The 17,015-nt window shown below is 56.0% G+C and overlaps 9 protein-coding genes across 9 annotated transcripts; 5 read left to right on the top strand and 4 right to left on the bottom strand.

The window, feature by feature from the left end:
* Window positions 1-35: 35 nt before the first annotated feature.
* On the bottom strand, window positions 36-725 carry IWZ02DRAFT_436847 (uncharacterized protein; the record flags this gene model as incomplete). Its single annotated transcript, XM_066766573.1, has 2 exons — window positions 36-457; window positions 515-725. The coding sequence occupies 2 exons, from the start codon at window positions 723-725 to the stop codon at window positions 36-38; spliced, it is 633 nt and encodes a 210-aa protein (XP_066618824.1).
* A 372-nt stretch (window positions 726-1,097) lies between these two features.
* On the top strand, window positions 1,098-2,967 carry IWZ02DRAFT_494273 (transmembrane amino acid transporter protein-domain-containing protein; the record flags this gene model as incomplete). Its single annotated transcript, XM_066770011.1, has 5 exons — window positions 1,098-1,189; window positions 1,246-1,325; window positions 1,373-1,724; window positions 1,774-2,002; window positions 2,047-2,967. 5 exons carry the CDS (start codon window positions 1,098-1,100, stop codon window positions 2,965-2,967), a joined length of 1,674 nt encoding a protein of 557 aa, XP_066618823.1.
* A 1,149-nt stretch (window positions 2,968-4,116) lies between these two features.
* On the bottom strand, window positions 4,117-5,330 carry IWZ02DRAFT_462835 (mitochondrial ribosomal protein s24). The gene is made up of 4 exons (XM_066768300.1): window positions 5,067-5,330; window positions 4,948-4,982; window positions 4,623-4,771; window positions 4,117-4,489 (listed from the first exon to the last, which is right to left on the bottom strand). The coding sequence occupies exons 1-4, from the start codon at window positions 5,141-5,143 to the stop codon at window positions 4,307-4,309; spliced, it is 444 nt and encodes a 147-aa protein (XP_066618822.1). The 5' UTR covers window positions 5,144-5,330; the 3' UTR covers window positions 4,117-4,306.
* Window positions 5,331-5,335: 5 nt separating this feature from the next.
* IWZ02DRAFT_99448 (YjeF N-terminal domain-containing protein) lies at window positions 5,336-6,546 on the top strand. The gene is made up of 5 exons (XM_066771508.1): window positions 5,336-5,438; window positions 5,487-5,595; window positions 5,654-5,719; window positions 5,781-6,201; window positions 6,257-6,546. The coding sequence occupies exons 1-5, from the start codon at window positions 5,400-5,402 to the stop codon at window positions 6,357-6,359; spliced, it is 738 nt and encodes a 245-aa protein (XP_066618821.1). The 5' UTR covers window positions 5,336-5,399; the 3' UTR covers window positions 6,360-6,546.
* IWZ02DRAFT_385540 (Nitroreductase-like protein) lies at window positions 6,547-7,225 on the bottom strand (the record flags this gene model as incomplete). Its single annotated transcript, XM_066765410.1, has 2 exons — window positions 6,547-6,864; window positions 6,935-7,225. The coding sequence occupies 2 exons, from the start codon at window positions 7,223-7,225 to the stop codon at window positions 6,547-6,549; spliced, it is 609 nt and encodes a 202-aa protein (XP_066618820.1).
* A 397-nt stretch (window positions 7,226-7,622) lies between these two features.
* IWZ02DRAFT_509631 (uncharacterized protein) lies at window positions 7,623-9,807 on the top strand (the record flags this gene model as incomplete). Its single annotated transcript, XM_066770479.1, has 3 exons — window positions 7,623-7,691; window positions 8,676-9,064; window positions 9,116-9,807. 3 exons carry the CDS (start codon window positions 7,623-7,625, stop codon window positions 9,651-9,653), a joined length of 996 nt encoding a protein of 331 aa, XP_066618819.1. The 3' UTR covers window positions 9,654-9,807.
* Window positions 9,808-11,129, top strand: IWZ02DRAFT_99368 (glutathione S-transferase). The gene has a single exon (XM_066771506.1). It carries the CDS (start codon window positions 9,982-9,984, stop codon window positions 11,032-11,034), a length of 1,053 nt encoding a protein of 350 aa, XP_066618818.1. The 5' UTR covers window positions 9,808-9,981; the 3' UTR covers window positions 11,035-11,129.
* Window positions 11,130-12,270: 1,141 nt separating this feature from the next.
* IWZ02DRAFT_364645 (uncharacterized protein) lies at window positions 12,271-12,660 on the top strand (the record flags this gene model as incomplete). The annotated part of the gene is made up of 1 exon (XM_066764347.1): window positions 12,271-12,660. A coding segment is annotated over one exon (390 nt), but the record flags the coding sequence as incomplete, so codon positions are not given.
* A 1,438-nt stretch (window positions 12,661-14,098) lies between these two features.
* Window positions 14,099-14,667, bottom strand: IWZ02DRAFT_99365 (uncharacterized protein). Its single transcript, XM_066771505.1, has one exon. It carries the CDS (start codon window positions 14,545-14,547, stop codon window positions 14,230-14,232), a length of 318 nt encoding a protein of 105 aa, XP_066618816.1. The 5' UTR covers window positions 14,548-14,667; the 3' UTR covers window positions 14,099-14,229.
* Between the last annotated feature and the right edge of the window lie 2,348 nt (window positions 14,668-17,015).

Raw genomic sequence — 17,015 nt, 5'->3', positions numbered from 1 at the left:
GTGACCTCGCGCATACGTGAAACAACACAGTCAGCTCATCCCGATTCTTGCTCCATCTTGACCTCCTTTCGCCGCACATGTCGCTCAGCCTGCCGAACTCTCTGATCCCACTCGGCCCAGCATCTTCCTTGGCCCAGCACCATGACCTCATGCCACTGCAGCACTGCCCTCCCGCTTCTCTGCCGGAGCTCTGAAATCTCCCGCGCCTGATTTAGCTGCCTCTGTTCCAACTCTGTTATTCGCGGCGACAGAGCCACCAGCGATGTGAAGGACCCCGTCGGTGGCAGTGGCAGGTCTTGGAGCGAAGTCAGCTGCGACGCCGTCGCGGGAAAGGCCGGGGCTTCGGTGAGCACCGTCGCAAGCTTGATTTCGGGCGTAGGTTCGACGTTTCTGTCGCGCGACGACATGAGCTCGCTGGGTCGTGCCGTCGGGGCGAAAATGTCGGCATGTTTGGACTCTGTTCCACGCTGTCAGAAACATGAATACACGCTGGCTCAGTCCAGGCTGATCATACGTAGCTGGAGAACGTCCTTGACCGCCCGCGACTTGGACGCGAGATTCGCGAGGGAGCTCTCGAGCTTCTGCAGACGCGTCGTGACGGGCGCGTCGGAGCGGCCAGCGTCTTGCAGGGACAGATTGCCGCCAATGACGAACTCAATGCGGCGCAGACGCCATTCCAGGTCTTCGAGCGTTTCCAGCAGCAGTTCTTCAAGGTCGTCGGCCATGGCTGTCGGCATGTAGCAGAATTGATTATTCGACGTGGTGGGCGGCGGCGGTGATGCAAACGGAGCCTTGGCCTCAATGGCTGGCTGCTCCAAGTGAGTGCCTTGGGCCGGCGACCGGGGTGGCCTGCCGCCATCTCCGCACCTGCGCACGCACGCGAGAGCGTCAAGCTTGCACATCATACCCACCACTGATAAGTTTGATGCGTGCCGACGAGAGGCCCTATACTTGATTACAGGCACACAGCCCACTCTCACTCTTCCTCTCCTTGATGTCTTGATAGTGAGGCCTGCGACGCTCGCTGCCACCCGCGCTACTCAGCACCTTTGCTCCCAGCCTCAGCTCAACGAACCCAGAGCGACCACGTCTCCTTCATGGCCGTCACCGCGCATTACTCCGCCATAGGCGCGGATCCATCCGACCACGAAGCGCGACCTGCCAGCGCCGCATCCATCAGAAGCCGACGGTATGACGACTACTTGCCCCGTTGAGCGCGACAACACGGCTAACACTCCACAACAGAGGCCGACGCGGAGGAAAAGATGCCGGCTTCATCGGTCAAGCGACCTGGGCCAGCAGCGTCATCAACTTGGTCAACACCAGTGAGCGCCCCGCTGTCGAGCTGGAGATTATGCTCTAACGTGCTCAGTCCTCGGTGCTGGCTTGCTGGCCATGCCCCATGCCCTCTCGCAAATGGGCATCTTGCTTGGTGTCATTATCATCGTATGGGCAGGTCTGACTGCCGGCTTTGGACTCTATCTTCAGACTCGGTGCGCCAAATACCTCGACCGTGGATCCTCCTCTTTTGCCGCCCTATCCAAAATCACCTACCCGAATGCCGCCGTCGTGTTCGATGCCGCGATTGCGATAAAATGTTTTGGCGTGGGAGTCAGCTATCTCATCATCATTGGGGATCTAATGCCGGGAGTCGTCAAGGGATTCAGCCAGGGAAACGTGCCCGGATTCTTGGTAGACCGTCAGTTTTGGATCACGGCTTTCATGTGAGTCGAGGACGTGGTTGTGTTGAGGGTCTGGCTGACGTTTGACAAGGCTGATTGTTATCCCACTCTCGTACCTCCGCCGGATCGACTCGCTCAAGTACACTAGCATCATCGCTCTCGTTTCCATCAGCTACTTGGTGGTTTTGGTCCTGGCGCATTTCATCAAAGGCGACACCATGGACGAACGGGGTGAAGTCCGGGTCTTGGCCTGGAATGGCCCAGTTGCAGCGCTCTCAGTGTTCCCGGTCATTGTTTTTGCATACACATGCCACCAAAACGTGAGTATTGAAGACAAAAGTTTGACTCAATCTAACTCTCTCAGATGTTCTCCATCCTCAACGAAATCTTCGACAACTCTCACTTCCGCACAACGGCTGTCGTTGGCGCCAGCATCGGCATGGCTTGCGTCCTCTACATTCTTGTTGGAATCACTGGCTACCTCTCCTACGGCGACCACGTCACGGGCAACATAGTATCCATGTACGAGCCTTCGGCCTCGTCGACCATCGGCCGCCTCGCCATTGTCATTCTCGTCATGTTCTCCTACCCACTACAAGTCCACCCCTGCCGAGCGTCCGTCGATGCAGTTGTTTCCTGGCGGCCCATCCGCAACTCGAACCATCGCAACGCATCGCCCTCGCCCTCGCGCAACAATCAGCATCTATCAGCGCCGCTACTGGGAACTCCCAAACCGAGCAACGGCGGTGGCGTAGGGGGCTCGCCGCTGCAACCGCCCAAGGCGGAACCCATGAGCGAGCTACGCTTCGCCGTCATCACCACCATCATCATAGTGCTCAGTTACGTCGTCGCCATGACCGTCTCGTCACTGGAAAAAGTTCTCGCGTACGTTGGCTCGACAGGCTCAACGGCCATCAGCTTCATCCTGCCCGGCATCTTCTACTACAAGATCTCAGCGCCCGACTCGCCACACCACCAGCGGCTGCTCAAAGACGAGGACGACGAGGAGGCGTACGACGACTACGACGATGCCGACGCGCATCGCACGGCCAGCGGCAGCAGCGGCAGCAGCAGTGGCGCGGGGTCTGGTGGTCACCAGCACGCAGACGGCGCCGCCTTGGCTGGCAGCGGGTTCCTGGAGCGCAGCGTGGGCAGTCTGACGAGGCGGACGCGGCAGTGGCGGCGCGGCTTGCTGCGGCGCATGGCCGCCGCCTTGGCCATCTACGGCGTCGTCGTCATGGTGGTGTGCTTGGCGACGAATACGTTCCTGATTGCGGCGCATTAATAGACTACATTATCATTGCCTCGTGGTGTTGTTAAGAAAGACTGCTTGCTTCCTCTTTGGGTACGGTTCTCCTGATTACTCCTCCGCATTGGAAGTTTTTGATCTTTTTTGTTTCCCGGTGCGTTTCTTGCATTTTTTTTATTTTTTTTTTCCCCTTTCGTCGGCCTTTTGCTCGCGCTCTCCCCGACCACGTCTAGCCATGCGTCTTCCCTTAATCCCGGAAAGCGTACGACGCCATCTACCCAGCGCAGCGCGGCGCCATGTCGTCCCCTACCCCAATTGCATCCATTTCTCAGCCTACTCACCTACCTCCGAGGCTTAGTGCCAAAAATCGTGGTACAGACGGAACCACAGGGAGCATTCGTGCCCCTAGTCTGACGATGATTGAAAGCATTCAAGCCACCACCTTCCATCATCTCTCTCCTATCCAGCCGGCCGGCCACAATCACCCTCGGTAGCCGGCTCCTGGACGTCACTCTCCTCGTTCGCAGAATTGGTGGTCGGATAGGGTTAAAAGCAGAGGGGGGAAAGACGATTCGAAGTTGAACGTGCGCTGCGTGGGACGCAATAAGAAACGGAAAGACGACACGAGATGATACTCATTACACTACACCTATTTTCCGCCTCGTTTGTTTCCTTCTTCCTCTTTCTTCTCTTTCTCGTTGTTCTTGGTCTTGTTCTTGGTACTAGTACGTTGCAGATAAGATGGGATGCGACGGGTGGCAGTAGCGAACGGCTAAGAACGAAAGAAAGAAGTACCTAGTATCACTGACTTAGGGAGGCAAGCATTTTTCTTTTCTGTCGGTGGCGTTTCTTCATCTTCTCCTTCTTCTTTCTCGGTAGCATAGGTCATTCGTGGCGTTGTGTTGGCTTGATTGTGATGGGAATTGGACCGGACTGGATTGCACGTGGCTGGTTTTATGATGGGGGAGGGAGCGGGTGGTAAATGGTAGAGGTGGGTGCGGATCGAGTGTACGTAGGGTAGAAGAGACGAATTGGAGTGGGTAGTTATGTGAAAGATTGAGGACGAGAGTGTTGTGGGAGATGGAGTGTGGTGCGTTTGGTTTGCGCAGAGGTCTTGAAGGATTGTGGATTTGTCTTCCTTCGGGTACGTGTACATGTGAGTATTGGATAGTAGAACGAGCTCTGACAAAGAGCACATACCCACGATCGAATCAATATTCTATCAGAATTTCGAAGTTGTCCCCCGTTCCCAAACGCCATGACCCATGCTCAACCCCTTTCCATCACGTCCTTCCTTCTCTTTCAATCCCAATCCCATCCATCTCACGCAAACAGAAATTTATTCAAAAAAAAAAAAAAAAAATTGATACATCATTCACGACGCAATCGGACCAAACTCATCATGCTTGATCACGGGCTCAATGTGCTCCTCCTCCCGCTTCTTCTGCTCCTCATACCTCTTTTCCACATCTTTAGCCGCCTTCTTCTCCTTGGCCTCCTTCTCGCGCGCCGACGCGGCGATTTCTTGGATGCGGTAGCGCGGCTCAAGGATGCCGACCTGCTGTGCGTTAGCACTTCACCAATAGCGGCAAATATCGACGCCATGTGTGTGTGGCGGCCAGTCCGCCGCTGCGTCTGGGAGGGATGGGGTTGTTTGGATGGATTAATGAATGGTTTTGGACGCGACGCACCATTGAGAGTAACCGCCACATGGTGTTCGTCGGCTGCGCGCCTACACCCAGCCAGTACTGCGCGCGTGGCCGGTCGAGCTTGATGTCCTTGAAGGGCCGCGTCTCGACGTCGCCGGGCTTGGGTTTCTTGGGGATCGGGTCGTATGTGCCTGCAGTGATGCCAGAAGCGGCGGTATCAGTATGCAGCCTGGTGTGCGGGTTGGCGTGTAGGTGGTAGTGGCAGTATGCGTATGTGCACGTCTCGTCGACGCATGTGTGCATGCCGCGATGGACAGTGTCCGTCCGGCTCAATGCTTCATGGATGCTATGTGAATGGCATGCGTACCGAGGACTTCGAGGGGCTTGCTGTTGCGCGCAGTTCTATGCCATTTGTTGTTCCGTCAGTACGCATTTGCAACGGGCGAGGTCGACTTTTTGGGAGCCGCAGGGAGATGTATAACGCACCGTGCGTGTGCCACCACAATATTGTAAATCGGCTGGTGGCGCTTGCCGAAGCGCGCGAGCCGGATCTTGAGAACCATGGCGACGGCGGTGTTGCTGAGAGACGCTGGTGGGCGGCGGGTTGGTCTGAGGTCGCTGGGTCGTGGATGGATGGATGGATGGATGGGCCCGCGGAGGTCGTTGCGGTAGTTTCGTTTGAAGGACGTGCTTCGCGGACCTGACGGGCGGGAGACGGAGCTGCGCGCGCCGCGTTGCTCGGCGCCGTCCAGTCGGCGGGGATGAGGTGCTGGTGATGTAAGTCAACGCAGCAACGCTCCCTTTCTTTCTCGACATCTCATGTTCAGGACTGCAACGAAACTCATGATGGCATTGAAGGTGCGACCAATTGATATGGTGTCGTCAGTTCTCCTGCTAACATCGTAGACTCTCTCTGCTAAAAACGCCGCCGAGCTCGACAAGGAGCTCATGAGCTCCGGCGCCTTCTCCATTGACCAGCTGATGGAGCTGGCTGGCCTTTCTGTATCCCAAGCCGGTAGATCAATTGCGTTTCAATTTCTCCAAGATCATTCCGGCTGACAAGAGATGCTTAGTCTACAAGCTCCATCCACCCAGCAAAGGCAAACGCATCCTTGTCGCCTGCGGCCCGGGCAACAACGGTACATAGATGCCCAAACCCAGCTTCGCATACCATACAGCTCCATTCTGACCTGCATACAGGCGGCGACGGCCTCGTAGCAGCACGGCACTTGCACCACTACGGCTACGAACCAACCATCTACTTCCCAAAGCAATCCAAAAACGAGCTGTACGCACGGCTGCGCAAGCAGCTCGAAAATCTCTCGGTGCCCTTCATCGCCGATTTCGACGCCGCGCTGGGCGCGTCCGATCTAGTCGTCGACGCCATCTTCGGCTTTAGCTTCTCGGGCGAGGTCCGCGAGCCCTTCCCCCGCGTCATCGAGGCCCTACGTGACACCAAGGTGCCCGTTTTGGCTGTTGATGCCCCTTCCAGTTGGGACATCGAAAATGGTCCGCCGAGTGATGGGCCCGGGAAGGGTTTGATGCCTGGTGCGCTGATTAGCTTGACGGCGCCGAAGCCGCTGGTCAAGCACTTTAGGGGAAGGCACTTTTTGGGTGGCCGGTATATTGGACTCCTGGCTCCATGTGGAATTGACTAATGCTAACGTCTCATTCAGATTCCTGAGCGCGAGCGTAGCGGAAAAGTATGGCCTCGATATTCCACCGTACCAGGGGATCGATCAAGTCGTCGAGGTCCCTGTCGATGGGCAGAAATTGTAGATGCAATGAATTTCACGACCATGACGAATCAAGCACACACGTATGCTCTGTCTTCCAAGAAGCCCTTGTATTTCTAGAGGGCGGCTCTTTGTCTCGAGACGTAATATTCAAATCTTGTCGATCCCACAGCTTACAGTGTATAAATCACACAACCTCAACGCCAACGCTTCCAATGACAAATGCGCGCCTATTTGCCGTGAACAAAGACGCGCTCCTCGAGGGGCTTCTTGGTCTTGGGGCCAGGCTCGCCGGCACGGCCGCCGAAGACGAGCTGAGCGCGCAGAGCCCAGTCGGCAGGAATGTTCCACTCGGTCGAGGCCTTTTGGTCGATGACGGGGTTGTAGTGCTGCAAGTTGGCGCCGAAGCCCTCGGCCTCAAGGCCGGCCCACAGCGTGAACTGGTGCATGGCGCTCGTGTGCTCGCTCCAGGTGGGGAAGTGCTGGGCGTAGATGGCAAACTTTTGCTGCAGCTCCTGGACGGGCTTGGGGTCCTCGTAGAAGAGGATCTGCGTCAATGACAAAAAGGTCAGTGTTGATCAATTGTCGGCGGAGGTTGAGGGAGCAGGGCGATCTTACGGTGCCGTAGCCGGCCTTGAAGCCGTCGAGCTTCTTCTCTGTGGCGGCGAAGGCGTCGGCCGGGACCTGGGGCTTGAGCACCTCCTTGACCGACTCCCAGAATTTGTCGTGCTCGGCCTTGAGCAGGACGACGACACGGGTGCTCTGGCTGTTGAAGGACGAGGGCACCGAGAGCACCGTCTGGTTGACGAGGTCGACGATGCGGTCGTCGGAGATGGGCGCGTTCTTGTTGAGCGCGTAGTAAGTGCGGCGCTCCTTGACGGCGTCGATGAAGCTCTTGCTGGAAGACATGGTGGCGGTGGTGGAGGTACTAAAGGACAATGACGAAGCGCGGGGTATCACGGAGTAGAAAGTTGGAGGGGCAGCTCGGGGTGAAGACGAAGTTCTGGAAGCGCCGAAACAGCAGCTTTTGTAGGTCCGCTGCGCGAGTCCTGTTCCCCGGACGTGCGAGAGAATTGGTAAGGCCTTCCTAAGCACAACTGCTTGCGGCGGGGCAGCCATGTGTCCTGAAACCTTCGCTTTTTATTATTGTATATATGCCGAAAGAGAAAGCCGTTGGCTTGCGTGATGGAAGTCCCGTGAAGCACGTCGAATCAACCAAGGCGGAATGGAATCGTGGCAGCCGATTTGGGAAACGACGGCGTCTTTTCCGCGGCTTTGGTTTAATCAATCATGGTCGCGCGTGATCATGAACGCGAGCACCGACGTCTTTGTCATCGCTGGTCAGGCCCACGTTGGCGTGTTCGAGAGCGAGACGGTCGAGTTTCGGTGTGTCTTGTTCTGGTAAATCCGACGCGGGGCGGCCGTGATCCGACATCCGATCGTCTGATCGTCTGACGTCCCGTTCCCGCCCCGCCCCGCCCCGCCCCTCCCTGAGTATCGAAGACATTCGCGCGGCGAAACGGCGCGCCGATCCCTGCGTCTGCTGCTCGTAGATTGCGTTACTGCTGCTTCAAAACCGACCTTTTCTTTCGATAGTCTCTGCGAAACGAGCTCCCAGCAAGGCTAAGACTTGCTCTGACAGCAACTGGTGTCCAGATCTTTGTTGACTGCCTCGCACGATTTCCATCTCCAGCCAACATGGCGGTGCCGAGCCAGCACCATTGACGGCCATTCATCATCCTTCTGTCACCGTTCTGAGCTCTCCCGTAAAGTAAGGAGAGAGCTCAATCAAGGAATGCTACTGCTACGTGCTTCCCACATTCGCGGCGGTAAAGGCGGAGCACAGCGTCGATTCGTAAGCGTGGCGCTGTCGTTGCAGGAGAAGCTTGCACCGTCAACCTGCCTGTTGTGATCTCGAGACCATGGTGCCAAGATTTAAAATGAACCAAATGGAGCACCAAGCATTGATTATCATCCTAATCCCGAGCATCATCTAGATCTCCAGCTACCATGTTATTCGCAAAGGCATCTTCGGCTAGCGGGGACCGAGTTGGCAAAAGATTCTCATACCTCCACCCTTCCGAAGCCTTTGATACAAGTGCCGTATCCCGGATTTAAACAGCACCAAAAGTCAGTCTTTCTATCCTTCAGTCGAATTCTCGTCCTTCGTTTGATTTCTACGTCCTCGAGGCGTTTGGCTTGTCGTTTTTGAGTTGGAATAAAATCAAAAATGAAATTGTCACTTGTTTCTCTCCTCGGCCTCGGCTTGGGCGGTGCAGTAGCTGCTCCCCGTCTTGAGCACTATGAGCTGACAAACCAGTTTGATACGCGGTGGAAATCTCTTTTTCACGCGCGGTAGGCTGGAGACAATGAAGGCCTCAACTACACAAATGGCGCCACCCCTTTCAAGAAGACTTCGATGCCCTCGCCCTCGTGGTCTCCCGGTGGCAAACAGGTTGTGTACGAGGTGACTAGCTTCACGCCAACCCGCCCTATGGAGAAGAAGCTTCACAGCTGGGACGGCGACTGGGAGTACCGCTTCACCGATGTGTTCCCGCAGCTTTCGAACCAGGGCCGTCTCGACATTACCCAGAAGCAACTAGGCAACTCCTGGGTCATTACTATGGACCCTGATGGAAACAACATGGACCTTGTCTTTGACACTCACACCATCGGAGAGATCGATGCCTCGCTCGTCGTCCAGGGCCTTGCTGGTGCCTTCCAGCCCTCCTGTTCCCCTGACCCCGAGTGGATTTCCTTTGGTCTGGGCGCATGGCTCCAGGAGCGTACCTCCTAAAGGGCGCGCGTCTTCCGTACGACCTCCAACAGCTCATTCTACGAGGCGCTGACCGACGGCAACGTGCACTCCGGATTCCCCAGCTACTCAGCCGACGGGCGCTACATCGTGTTCCGCGAGTGTGGAGTGCGCTACGGGCTGCGCATCATCGACCTGGCGGACAAGAGCAAGCGCTTCCTGACCAACGCCACCAAAAACCTGCCCTACTGGTCGCCCTACGGCGAGCGCATCGTGTTTACGCGCAAGACCAACTCGACCAACTTTGACGTGTGCACTATCCGGCCGGATGGCAGCGACCTACGCATCCTCACGTCGAGCGACGCCAACGACGCCCACGCTGTCTGGTCCCACGACGGCCGTATTCTCTACAACGGCGGCATGTGCGGCTTCCGCGAGGAGTGCGCCGTCTACGACGACAGGTTCCAGCCGTATGGCCAGATTATGAGCATGTATGCCGATGGCTCGAACAAGACTATGCTGACGGATAGTAGGTGGCAGGGTTTGATGCCGCTCTATGTTCCGAAGGAATATTTGTATTGAGATGTTGGAGCGGATTTGTGTTCTTTGTCTGTACATATTTTTTTAGCAGTGGATGAGTAGACTTTCTGGAAAATGCTGAGCGTGCATTGAGCTTGTAACTGTCTCTCTTTCTCAATTTCTGGTGATGCTAGCAATTTGGATCATGATGCGGCCATGGTTCCATCTCGACGCGCTCAATGCACGGCGCAGAGCAATAAGACGTGGCCAGCTTCTTGCAAATCCGCCCTGGACGTTGCGCTCGGACCAGGGCCGCACATCTCCGTCGTTCCCATCTCGACCTTCTACGACCTACGTACGCTTTTCCGCTCGTCCTGACTTTGCCCACACCATGTTCTCCCGCACACTGCCTCGTCTGTTGGGGCCAGCGCGGCGGGCTGACCCCAGGCCAACGTCAACGGTATCCAGCAAAATCAAAGCCAGCTATCTCGACCTGAACTGGCACACGCCCCGAATCCATCAAGTGCCAATGCTGCTTGAAGAGCTGAGAGAAATCCATGGATTCCCTGGCATGGTCAAGATCATCTCAAAGGTCCTGCTCGATGTGCGGAACAAGCTGCACACGGTAGAAGCCAACAAAAACCGCGAGGCGAAGCTGGCCCGGAAGCAGCTGCAGCGGCTCAACTTCCTTGATCCCGACCCAGAAAAATTCTTTCACATTTTTGTCACCCTGGCCGCGTCGAGAATTGCCGTGCAGCGCGAGCTTTTGGCGCTTGACTCGGGGTTGAGCGTGCCCCACGCCAAGCTGAAGCACGACAATCTCCTCGCCTGTGCTCAGCACTTGTTTGACCGCAAAAACGACCTGTCTTTCGACAGCGACGACCCTGAAAGAGTAAAGGCGGAGATGTGGATTGCCTGGGAGCACTTCCATCTAGCCAAGATGCAGACCCAAGCCATGGAGATTTACAGACCGAAAGGTCCCGTGCCGGTTCCAGTGAAGGACCCAATAGAGGAGACTGAGCGCTTATACAAGGTGCTCGATGGGGCACTCGGCGAGGAGCGCAGCTATCTTGCCGGTGAAGGCACTGGCAGATACTCGATAGCAGACATTGCCGTCTTCAGCTGGGTCAACGTGGCGTATCATTGCGGAATCAGATTGAACCGGTTTCCCAATGTCGAGAAATGGTGGGCACGCATCTTGGAGCGCCCTGCCATCAAGTCTGCGCTGGAGACGCAAAAGATTCGGCCAAAACTTAATGCAGAGTTCCTTTACGCAATGGAACATGTTCCCATGTTCGAGGAGCAGGAAGAGGCACGGAAGGAAAACCTTCGAGAGACGAGGCGGCAGTTTATTCATTCGGTCAAACCTCTGGATTCAGCAAAGAGCAGATATGCCCGAGATACGGCTGGCGACGCGATGCCGACGACAGTACACAGGGTCTAAAGCAAATCTTGAACGGACCCAGATGGCGAAGGACATGGCCAGATGACTGCAAGCATGGGGGGGGGCAGCAACAACGGGAATAGAGATGGAGCATGGGCCAGTTGTGAGGGTGGCACAGCGACGCGCTGACGGGAACCGCGCGCGTACCCACAGAGGACCACAGCAGCCAGAGCCGCACGACGACAGCCAATGGCCCATCCGAAACGCAAATGTTTGCGACGAGGCGACTCATGTAGATTCAATTGCGGCAGACTGATGGATTTTGCATGCGCTGCAGCTCCCGAAGCACCGTCGGCGGTTGTTGTTGGTGGCAGCCAATCGAAGGGGCTGCAAGGGTCCGATTCTGTCTCTTTTGCCGCCGCCATCATTCTTGGAGGAGGAGGCCAGGCCAGTTTCAGGAATGCCGGCCTCTGCACCACCTCACCCACATCGCCGACCGACGTCGCGATAAAGCCTTCGTGGCCTTGTGCGAGTCGCTATAAATCTCCCTCGTGTCCGCCATACCTGCCACCATCCCGTTCCTCAACTAGTCATTTTCTCGGCAGTTGACCTGTCGACGGCGCCCACGGTAATAAAGAAATAATCCTTCTCTTTGAGCGGCATTACGTCCTTTGATCTCTCTCTTTGTGCGCGACTTCCATTTTTGGCCTTGTCCCCTCCTCTCCATCTCGACAATCACATTGTCCACCGAGACTGCCACTCGCGCCCGACGCTTGATAAAAGACCGCGCCGAACCTCAACTCTCGACAATCCCAGTATCCACTTCACTGCGCAATCACCTTTTGACAAGGTTCATCTTCACCACCAACTTTCTCAACCAAGTAAGTCCCCATCTCTCCAGCGTCACGGCGAGCTTGCTCGAAAGACACGGAAACCCTAAAAACTGTATTATTTTGCAATCACCAACGCTTTTCTCTCACTTTTAGGTCGCCGGCGACTGACATGATGGCTACAGTCCTCGCCAAGCCCGTCCTCAAGTTCGCCTTCAAGCAGGGCAAAAAGGCCTACAACAAGCGCCAATACCAGAAGCAATTCGACCAGCAATCCCAAGACCACTACGTCCAGCACGACCACGCCTTCCCTACCACTCTGCACCCTCAGCCCACGGCTCCACCGCAGGCCCACACCACCGGCTCGTACCCTTACCAGCACTCGTACAACCAATCCACCATGCTCAACCTCGGCAGCAGGCTCCCCACGGCCGACAGCAGCAGCGGCACCTTCGGTCTCTACCTGCGCATCTTCACGCGCCTCCTGCAATTCGTCATCGGCCTGACCGTGTGCGGTCTCTACGGCCGCGACCTGCACGCGGCGCAAAAAGCGGGCGTCTACGCCGACTCGAAATGGGTGTACGCCGTGACCGTCGGCGGCCTATCGGCTCTCAGCGTCCTCATCTACATGATCCCCATCTTCAAGAGCGCAACCCTCTTCGCCTGGGACTGGACGCTGTGGCTGCTCTGGCTCGTCCTGTTCGGCCTCTTCGGCAAGATGTACATTGCCAAGAACGCAGAGGGCGACGCCGGCGTGCAGCGCATGAAGAATAGCGTTTGGGTCGATCTGACGGGCCTCTTGCTGTGGATGTCGACAGCTGTTTACGGTACTGTCGCTTTCTGGCGCGCTAGGCGCGAGGTCCAGTTGCCCTATGCGAAGAGCGAGGTCTAGGTGCCCGAGTGCGGGCAGCAGGGCGCGCGTCACTGTCACTGTGCGTGCATGGATAAGTGATGCACCACTACTACCACTACTACTACTACCACCACCACCACCACCACGAGGAGGGTTTGACGCCAAAATAGAACAAGTATGCAGGGCAGGGCAGGGCGTACGACAGACGAGAGTGCAAACGAAGGAAAGGATTGGCTGGACTGGCTTGCTGAAGCGGGCACGCGCCCTTGTTGCGCTGCGCTGGCGTTTTTGTCGTCATGGGTTCGGCGCGATACCCACATACCGTACCTCTTCTCTACCTTGGCTCTCTTATTACTTACTTACTTCGATTGCTTATTTGCGAATCAATCAAAAAAGAATCGAGATCGAGATCGAGATACCTGAAATGTGTCAGCCTGTTCTCTGAGAGAGGGAGTGTGAGTGCGTGGATCGAATGTGTTCAATGTGTTTTGTAGATATGTGATGGAGCGAGCGACCGTATATTTGGCATGAAATGTTGCGCGCGTCTATCCAAGGTAGGTGCGGTATATGAACAGCATAAATACACACATAGAAACCAGTCTGTAGTTGAGTGCCAGTGAACCTCACCAACAGCCGCAGCGGCGGCGGCGGCGGCGGCGGCGGCAGCAGCAGCAATGTCATACATACATACCCTTCTCTGCCCCACACTCTGCGCCGGGCCAAACAACCCAGCGTCGCGGCGAGTGCAGGCTCAATAATTGGTCCCACGCTCGGTTTGGATATCACATGACGCGTCGAGCGCTGGGGAAAACCTAAGCTGGAAGCGACGACCTGAGTGCAGTGTGGTCCCATGGTACAGCGCCACAAAGCGGTCGTCACGTGGTGTGATCGCGGTTTGGGAAACCTGAGGCGCGGCTGTGGCTGCGGCGGCTGCGATGCTGCGCAAGGTGAGTGCAGGCTCATCTGATGGTCCCGCGCTCGATTCGGATGGCACGTGACGTGTTGACGCTTCGGGAAAAAGCGGACAGATAGGAGGGGGGAAAGGGGGGTTTGGGGGGTTGGAGGCAGGTTCTGCGTTCGTCGTTTGTTGCCCTTGTGCTTTGATTGAGCAAGCTTCTGTAGTAGTTGACGTTTGCTCGCTGCCTAGCTACATGCATTCCACTGCTGTAGACCAAGGACGCTCACGCGAGTCATCCAAGTCCTCCGTTAGGCTCAATAGTCGATGGAAGCTTTGAAGTTTCGATGTTGGTATCAACAGACCAATCGACTAGACTAAGCTGAATCGCGCAATCGACTCCGCGAATTACCATACACGCGACTCAATTCAACTCCATCCCCTCCGTTCGCCCTGCTCTGCTCAATCCCAGAGCTCTCCGACTGATCCATCCGTCCATACGCCATCCGCGCAACCATGCCCTCCTTATGTACAAAACTCCGTGAAACCAAATTCCCCACCACGTCTTGCAACGCCTGTAAAAGCACGAATCCGCCGCAACGACTCCAACTGCTCGAACCCAGAGCTTCCCAAGAAACCAGTCATCCACCCTGAAAACTCCCCACCGAGTGCCCATCTCAAAACTCCTCCGTTAAAAACAAAAACGAAAGAAAGCAACAAAGCAAGAATGCAAAAAAGCAAAACTCCTCCATCTCCATTTCACCCCCCGAAACCCCCCAAAACACCCTCCGCAGAGCCCGAATGGCGTGAAAAGCAAGAAAGCAAGAAAGTAGTTGAAGCAGTCGGACTCGAAAAGAGGATTCAAGTCGCAGTCGAAAAGGCGTAAAGCCGTATCGTTTTTTGTTTTTTTGTTTTTTGTTTGTGTGTTTGTTTGTTCGTAGCAGCGAATGCTGGCCCTCACCATTCAATAAGCTCGCTCCCGAGGGCTGGGGCATGGTTTTGTATGTACAGTGCGCGGTGTGTCGGCGCCGTATGAGGAGGCTTCGAACTTTGAACCGGTGTATAGAAAGGGCGCCGTATGTACAGGTTTCGTCGTCGTTTTGCCGTCACCGGAAGACCAAGAGTGTGTTTGGGCCGCTTGCCTTAAGAAGGTGGGAGCAGCGTTGGTCAATGAATTAGTGTTGGAGGGGACGGACGAGAGGCGCAAGGCGGATTGTGTTTTTGTCGCAGCACGCATTAGCGAGCGGGTGCTGGCCCTCGCCATTCAATAAGCTCGCTCCCGAGGGCTGGGGCATTGTTTCGTATGTACAGTACGCGGTATGTCGACGTCGTATGAGGAGGCTTCGAACGACCGGAGAGAAGAAAAGGGCGCCGTATGTACAGGTGTGGTCGTACTTTCATCGCTGGCAGACCAAGAGTGTTTTTAGAGCCGCTTGCCGCAAGAGGTAGCGAGGCGGGGGCGTAGCAGCGTTGGTCTTGATGAATGAGGGACGATGGACAGTTGGACGTGTAGCGCAAGGCGTAAAGTGTTTGTTTGTCGCAGCGGGTGCTGGCCTCGCCATTCAATAAGCTCGCCCCCGAAGGCTAGAGCATAAGGGTTGTACAGGCGCCGAATGTACAGGTGTTGTCGTGGTCGAAGTACCAAGAGCCGCGTGTCGCAAGATGGAGGCGTAGCAGCGTCAAGGGTCGGATAAAAGACGACGGACGACTGGCGCGAGGCGCGAATTAGAGTGTTTTTGTCGCAGCACACATGAGAGGTGCTGGCCTCGCCATTCAATAAGCTCGCCCCCGAAGGCTAGGGCAAATGGGTTATACACGGGAGTCGACGGCCATAGGAGGGGCAAAAATGTCGAGCCGAAGGAGATTTACACTGTCGATACGCGTGCCGAGAGAGAGCGAGAGGGTATCGCAGGTCGACGGGCAGGGTAGAGCCGCAATCATACCGAGTGTCGAACAGGTCCGGAAAGGCGTTGAACGGGGGCATGGTAGAGGCACCGCAGTCTTATCCATGCGTCAACGGTTGTCTTGAGAGAGAGTCCAGGGTCCAGGGACGCGAGAAGCCGTGACAGAGGCCTCACCACAAAGCATGTCTGGCGCTGTTGCCCGTGGGTTTGGGCGAGACGGGGGTCCCGAAGGCGCTGCGGTATCGCGGGTCGAGTCGAGTAGAGCTGGGCAGAGGCCACCACCACAGAAGCATGCCGAGTTGCTCAGACTCTTCGAAAAGGTCCTGGAAAAGGGATGGATTGAGGTGCGATCTGGGCGTCCGGAAGCACATGCTGTTAGATCGCTGGGTCGACGGGCAAGGCAGAGCCGCAGTCATGCCAAGTGTCGAGCTGGTCTCAATGATCCAATGGACGAGAATCGGTTTAGACTGGACTCCAAGGTACCAGCTGAGTGCGCGATTCTCAAGCGACAAGACGCGCCCCGCCATAGGCTTGTCGAGTGCTCTCTCCATTGAATCCTTCCAAGTCCGATGGACGCGGTTACACCGAACACGAAGAACGGCTGAACCCGCTTTCAAGCGAAGACAGAGGCTCCGCCAAGCTTGTCTATTACACTTATCCATGGAGTGAATGGACGCAGTTACACCGAACACGAAGAACGGCTGACCCCACTTCAGGTTAACAAGACAGAGGCCCCGCCCAGAGCTTGTCAAGTTGTCCTTATCCATTGAATGCTTCCAAGTCCGAGCAAAGGTCAAACCATGGACGCGATTTGTCTGGCCTCAATGGACCAGATGACCTCGCTTCAAACAGACATGATAGAAGCATCGCCCAAGTGCTTATCATGCTGCGCTAGTCCATAGAGTGAGTAAATAAATGGATCAAGTGTCCCTCAGCTTGTGGCGCCACCCACTCTGACGCAAGACAACTTGCCCGTGTATATGAATATCCCATGGACGCGGTTTGTCTGGCCTCAATGGACCAGATGACCCCGCTTCAAACAGACATGACAGATGCTCCGCCAAGCGCGTCAAGCTGCGCTAGTCCATGGGATTGCGGAATGTGTGCATACGAGGTCCCCGAAGGTGCTGCGGTATGCTGGTCGATCAGGCTGGGGAGAGCTGTGGTCTTGCACCCAGTGTCGCCATTGTCCAGAAATGATGTTGGTCATCAAAGGGGGGTCATGCGCCCTCAGTTCACGGTGCTGCCACACCGCTACCTGTGCAAGCGTCTTACAGTTGCCTCGCCCTTATTCGATGAGTACGGTTGCGCTGTGCGTCTTACATGCCCGTTGGTGCGAGTGCTATGCTCGTCTTGTGTGTACCGCTTCGTCCTGGAGGTCGGAGGACGGAGAAAACGCGAAATGTGGCCATGAAGAAGGTAAAACGTGGGCATCATCAGAATGTCGTGTTCCAGAAAGTTTTTGAGTACGTTTCTAAGACTCGTCGGGCATCAATTCGACCGTGGCGTCTGCTCAACTCGAGAGAGGTGTCCCAGGTGGCTAAGGTTCGCTGCTCACT

The sequence above is a fragment of the Phyllosticta citriasiana genome (genome assembly GCF_038021145.1).
Source record: "Phyllosticta citriasiana strain CBS 120426 chromosome Unknown IWZ02scaffold_16, whole genome shotgun sequence".
Classification (NCBI taxonomy): Eukaryota; Fungi; Ascomycota; class Dothideomycetes; order Botryosphaeriales; family Phyllostictaceae; genus Phyllosticta; species Phyllosticta citriasiana.
The sequence above is the reverse complement of the archived record's forward strand: the minus strand, read 5'-3'. Positions and strand labels throughout refer to the sequence as shown.